Genomic DNA, 6,000 nt, shown 5'->3' on the forward strand with positions numbered 1-6,000 from the left:
GTTAATAATGCTTGCATTTTATATTTTAGTTTTAACAGCAAAATCAAATTTATTTTTACAAGAACTGCTATGATCCAAGAAGGTCCACCTTAGTTGTGGACTGTGAGTGACAGTTTGCAAAACTTCAGTAATTGCCCTGTCTTAGCAGTAGTGGTGGACCTTGGATCATATCAGTTCTTGTAGCCAAGGCCATTTTCCTGATGCTTGACCATACATTATTAGACTTAATTTAACTCAAAAACATATAACTAACGCAATTTCATGGTGAAATTTAGACCCTCAATATTTGGGTTGCTAGTCAGTGCATAATAACTAAACTTCCATAACCACTTGTTACCTGGAGCATGTCACTATATTTCCAAAAAGCATTTATTCACATTAAGTAGTTGTGAAAACTTTCATTATGATTTCATTGTTTGGTTATGACCTATTGCGTAATATACTGGCATCCATAAATACCTAGATCTAAGAGCTTTGTGAGATAACTTTTCAATTGTGTCCTTGCACTCAACCAGTTGAATTCATTTTGAAGATGTAAAGGAAAACCAAAAAAAAATCAATATTGGGCAATGCATTTTTCATATAACACAATGTCAACTTGGAGAATTGGCTAGAGGTTATAAAGTTGAAAACAAAATTATTTCCGTACTATAACGGTGAGCATTTGCAGTTTTGAAACAGAATTAATGCATATATTGATGGTGCAATATTGTTATTATTTATATTATTATTCCCTGATGAATCTTTTTTTCATATAATTCACAGGTTATGAAAAATATAATACAATGAGAAATGACCCTGCACTCTGTTTCTTAGAAAGAGTTGGCAAACCTGATGAGAAAGCCATTGCAGCAGAGCAGAGGGGAAATGATACTTTTGCAGACGGTGCAGAGGGGTATGGTTATTTTCAGTCAACATGGTGAAATGTTTAAAATTATTTTAAAATATTACTTCTCTCTCTCTCTCCCTTAATCTCAGGATGCCTTGTTTTAAAATTCACTTGCCTCCGTTGAATGAGTATTATTAGCTTTTGTATGCATGATTTAATGGACTGACATTATGAAGGAAGGTATTCCATGTTTGTGGGGAAATGGTAAATTTTGCTTAACCCTTTGAGTCATATCTAATATTGACTGATCATGGAGTGAAATTAACTGTGCTGGTGAATTAATAACACATGTACAATGTTCTGCCTGGATAATGAAGAACAGTAATGAGTGACCTATAAGCGAGTGAGAAAATATGGGGTTACAATCTGTGTCACGGAATCACAGAATTAAGCACAGCAAGAGGCCATTTGGCCCATTGTGTCTGCATGGCCTCTCCAGATGAGAATTCATTGTGATTTTCTTATCATCTCCATGTAACCCCGCACATTCTTCCTTATCAAGGAACAGGCTATCTCCCTTTTGAATGTCTTGACTTAATCTCTATTCAATACACTTTCAGACAGTCCATTTCCAAACCCCAACCAGTTGCTGTGTGAGGGAACTTTCTTTCATATCACTTTTTTTGCTTCTTTTGTCAATTACTTTAAATCTGTACCTTTTTTTCTTGACCCTTTCAAATAGTTCCCAGAAGTCTGCAACACAGTAGGAGGCCATTCAGCCAATTGGGCTCACGTCACCTTTCCCATCTATGCACTCCACCCTCTTCTCCGACCGATCGCTATCACCCTCACCTTCATCTATCTATTATGTTCTAAGCTACCTTCCCCCAACCCCCTGCCATTTATCTCTCAGCCCCCCAGCCCACAAGCCTCATTCATGATGAAGGGCTTATGTTGGAAACACAAGTTCTCCTACTCCTCAGATGCTGCCTGATTTGAGATTTTCCAGCACCACACTCATGACTTGCATACCCTTACACATTATCTTTGTCCAGATAATCGTCCAATGCCCAAATAAATGCCATTATTGCACCTGACTCCAACATGCTTCCAGACAATGCATTTCACATCCTAATTACTGGTTGTGTAAGAAAAGTGTTTTCCCATATCACCCAGTCTTCTTTTACTAATTACTTAAATCAATGCCCTCTCTTTCTTTCTTTAAAAAAGTGAATGGTTTGCCCCTTATCTGCTCTGGCCAGACTGCACATGATTTTGGATAACCAGTCAGCCTTCTCCTCTTCTAGGAAAAACTCCTAACGACTCCTCCAAACTGCCTTCATAACTGAAGTTCCTCATCCCTCATGCCATTCTTGTAAACCTCTTGTACCCCTTCCCCACCCCTCCAGTATCTTCATATCCTTTCTCAAGATTTTTCCTGAGTTGTTCCTCCTCTTCTATTTCTTGATTTATTACTGATGTTATTTGTAATTTCTGTAGTGAAGACTGATGCCAAGTACTTGTTTGTTCATCTTCCATATTTTCCGTTATCAATTTTCGAGTCTCACTTTCTGCAGGACCAGCACTTACTTTATTTTTATTAGAAAATATTAATAAAATAACTCTTAGTATCTGTTTTTAATATTCATGCATAGTTTTCTCTCATACATTAATTTTTCTCTCCTTAATTTTTTGTAAACCTTTACTTTTTTAAAAATACTGTGTCCAATCTGCTGATGAGTCACCTATTTTTGCATAATTATATGCTTTTCTTAAGTTTGGCACCATGCTTAACGTTTCTAGTTAACTATATATGGTGTGTCCATTTCTTGGAATTTTGCTGGAATGTATTGGATACATTTACTGAATATAAAGTATCCCATTCAACATCTGCCATTGCATTGACTTACTCTGTATCCTAACTTGCTGATTCACTTTAGTCAGCTCTGCTTTCATGCTCTTATAATTCCTCTTGTTAAATGTTTAAAAAGATATTGGAACCACTCCCCCCTTCCTCAAACTGAATGCTACATTCAGTGACATTATGGTTGCTGCTACCTAGACGTGCTTTTACCAAAAGATCAGTCATTAATCCTGTGTCATTATACAGTAGTAGGTCTTGTACAGTCTGTTCTCTGGTCTGCTCCATATTATGCTGTTGTAAGCAACTATCCCAAAAACATTTTATTAACTCTTCCTATAGGTTACCTTTGCACATTTGACTTTTCCAGTCAATATGTAGATTAAAATCTCCCATGATAATTGCCACTTCCTTTTGGCAAACTCTCATTATTTCTTCCATTTATGATGTACCATGCCACAGAGTTACATTTAGGGATCTGTACATGAGTGATGCCTTACTTTCATCAGTTCTCCTCCACGAAAACTGTCTTGATGCCTTGGTTTCCTGAACTTAGGTCATTCTTCTCTATTGTGCTAATAGTGCAATTTAACTAACAGAATTACACCTCCAACTTGTCGTAGTTTCCTGCTTTTTTCCTAAATCACTTCAAGATTCAGGTTCCTTTCCATGTCAGCCTGCAGCCATGGCCCTGTAATGGCTAACAGATCATATGTATTAATTTCAACTTGCTCCCTCAGTTCATCTGTTTCATTTCAAATGTTATGTGCATTCAGAATCAAGAGTGTAGTGCTGGAAAAGCACAGCAGGTCAGGCAGCATCCGAGGAGCAGCTAATCGACATTTCAGGCATGATGTTCCTGATGAAGGGCTCATGCCCGAAACGTCGATTCTCCTGCTCCTCAGATGCTGCCTAGCCTGCTGTGCTTTTCTAAATCCACACTCTTGACTCTGATCTCCAGCATCTTCAGTCCTCACTTTCTCCTAGTTATATGCATTCAAATTCAAGAGCTTTAGTTTTATCCTTTTACTCTCTTTCTAAATTCTGTGCTTATCTTTTGGGGTTTACTTATAGATTTGTACTCTATCTCTTTCTGTAATGGTCTGTTTATCATTTCCCGTTTTAAGATTTTTCTTTTTTGGTCTTAACTCTACTCCTTAATTTATCACATGTTTCTACATTTGATCCCTTGACCCACTGTTAAGTTCAAAATTCTCTCTCCTTTTCCAATTGCACAGTTTGTAAAAACATCAGCTTCAGCACAGTTTAGTTGGAAGTTGTCCCATTGGTACAGGTCCCACTTTCCCAGTACCGTACTTTCCATGACCTGGAATACACTTCTCCCACAACAGTCTTTGAGTTATACGTCATCTCTCTCATCTGATTTTCATTCTGTCTGTTTGCAACTGGCTTAGGTCGTAATCCAGAAATTATGACCTTTTGAGGTTCTATTTCTTAATTTGCTATCTGGCTCCCCGTGCCGACTATGCAGAGCCGCCTTCTTTGACTGCTTATGACAGAAGCTGTCTACTGGAATACAATGACTGGATCCTACCCCCTCTCATTGCATGTTCCCCTCTAACCCTAAGCAGGTATCCTGAACCCTTTGTACCAGGCAGTCAATATTGCTACCTGGATCATCAATCTTTGCTGTAGAAAATAATACTCCAGCTGAGACTCAACTAGTTCCTTATGCAAATTGAGCGTTACCTCTCAGCTCATGTACACCATGCCACTGTTAATAAAGGTCTGTATGCTTGACTACTTCTGTTCTCACCATATTCTATAGATTTGAATGACTTTTGCACATATGCATCAAGTGCTTCTGCTCTTATACCCCCTTTAGATTTGTATCCTTTGTTTTGTCTCTCCATGTTCTTCCTTCCAAATTAATCACCTCACATTTCTCCACCTTGAACTTCATCTGCGTATATTCTTGAAGTTCCACACAATCCTCACTGTTTACAATGCTTCCAAAGTTTATATCTTCATCACATTTTAAGATTGTGCTTTGTACCCCCACCTTTATGTAGTTAATGTACATCAGGAAGGGCAACACTGACCCCTGAGGTGCTGCACTACAAATCTGAAAGCCTGAAAAGCATTCAGTGACCACTACTGTCTGGTTCCTGTCACTCAGCAAATTCTGCTTCCATGTTGCTACCATCTTTTTCATTCCATAAGCTATGACCTTGCCCATACTTCTGTTGTGTAGCATTGTCTCAGATACTTTCCAGAAATCCATATACACAACATCAACAACATTGTTCTCCGTCAACTCTGTCTTGTTACCTCTTCAAAAATGTTCAGATTAGTTAAATTTAATTATCCCTTAGGAAGTCCATGCTGATTTGCCTCAGAATAATCCACATTTGTTCATGTGGCTACTAATTCTGTTATAAGTTATTGTTTCTAGAAATTTTCCAAGTAGAAAAATTATACTTTAAATTTAAACTTGGGTTTTACAACCTTTTTTGAATAAGGGTGCAACATTTGCAATTCTCCAGTCCTCTGACACACCCGGAGTCAAAGGAAGACTGAAAATATAGGGCCAGTACATCTACAGTTTCCACACTATTATTCTTTCTTTAATATTCTTTTCTATAGTTGCCTTAAAACTTATGATGCAAAGAGTGCTCTCCCCTAAATATTTTACTCACCTGATCGAAGTGTCCACCCCATTCTCAATAACCAGATCTAGTAGTTTCTCCTCAATAGATTAGAAACATACTGCAGAAAATTTTGCTGAACATGCACTATGAGCCCTTGCTCCTTCCTTCCTTTTACTTCCCTGCAATTCCAGGCAATTTATAGATAATTTGGACGGCACAGTTGCTCAGTGGTTAGCACTGCTGCCTCATAGTGCCAGGCACTCGGTTTTGATTCGTGCCTCGATGACTGTCTGTGTGGAGTTTGCACATTCTCCCAGTGTCTGCGTGAGTTTCCTCCGGGTGCTCCGGTTTCATCCCACAATCCAAAGATGTTCAGGTCAGGTGAATTGGCCATGCTAAATTGCCCGTAGTGTTAGGTGCATTAGTCATGGGTAAATATAGGGTAGGGGTCAACGATGCTCTCCATCGCATCTCCTCCACTTCCCGCACCTCCGCCCTTGAACCTCGTCCCTCCAATCGCCACCAGGACAGAACCCCACTGGTCCTCACCTTCCACCCCACCAACCTCCGGATACATCGTATCATCCTCCGTCATTTCCGCCACCTCCAGACAGACCCCAACACCAGGGGTATATTTCCACCCCTATCAGCATTCAGGAGAGACCATTCCCTCCGCGACTCCCTCGTCAGGTCCATAC

General features: G+C 39.2%; 1 protein-coding gene across 6 annotated transcripts in view; it reads left to right on the plus strand.

The window, feature by feature from the left end:
* Positions 1-6,000, plus strand: part of chd9 (chromodomain helicase DNA binding protein 9) — a 245,483-nt gene that overhangs the window by 217,835 nt on the left and 21,648 nt on the right. For all 6 annotated transcript variants that reach the window (XM_043706976.1, XM_043706974.1, XM_043706975.1 and 3 more), the window contains one exon: positions 766-895. In XM_043706976.1, the coding sequence (XP_043562911.1) occupies positions 766-895 (130 nt within the window). The remainder of the gene's footprint in view (positions 1-765; positions 896-6,000) is intronic.

The sequence above is a fragment of the Chiloscyllium plagiosum genome, chromosome 17, assembly GCF_004010195.1.
Source record: "Chiloscyllium plagiosum isolate BGI_BamShark_2017 chromosome 17, ASM401019v2, whole genome shotgun sequence".
NCBI lineage: Eukaryota > Metazoa > Chordata > Chondrichthyes > Orectolobiformes > Hemiscylliidae > Chiloscyllium > Chiloscyllium plagiosum.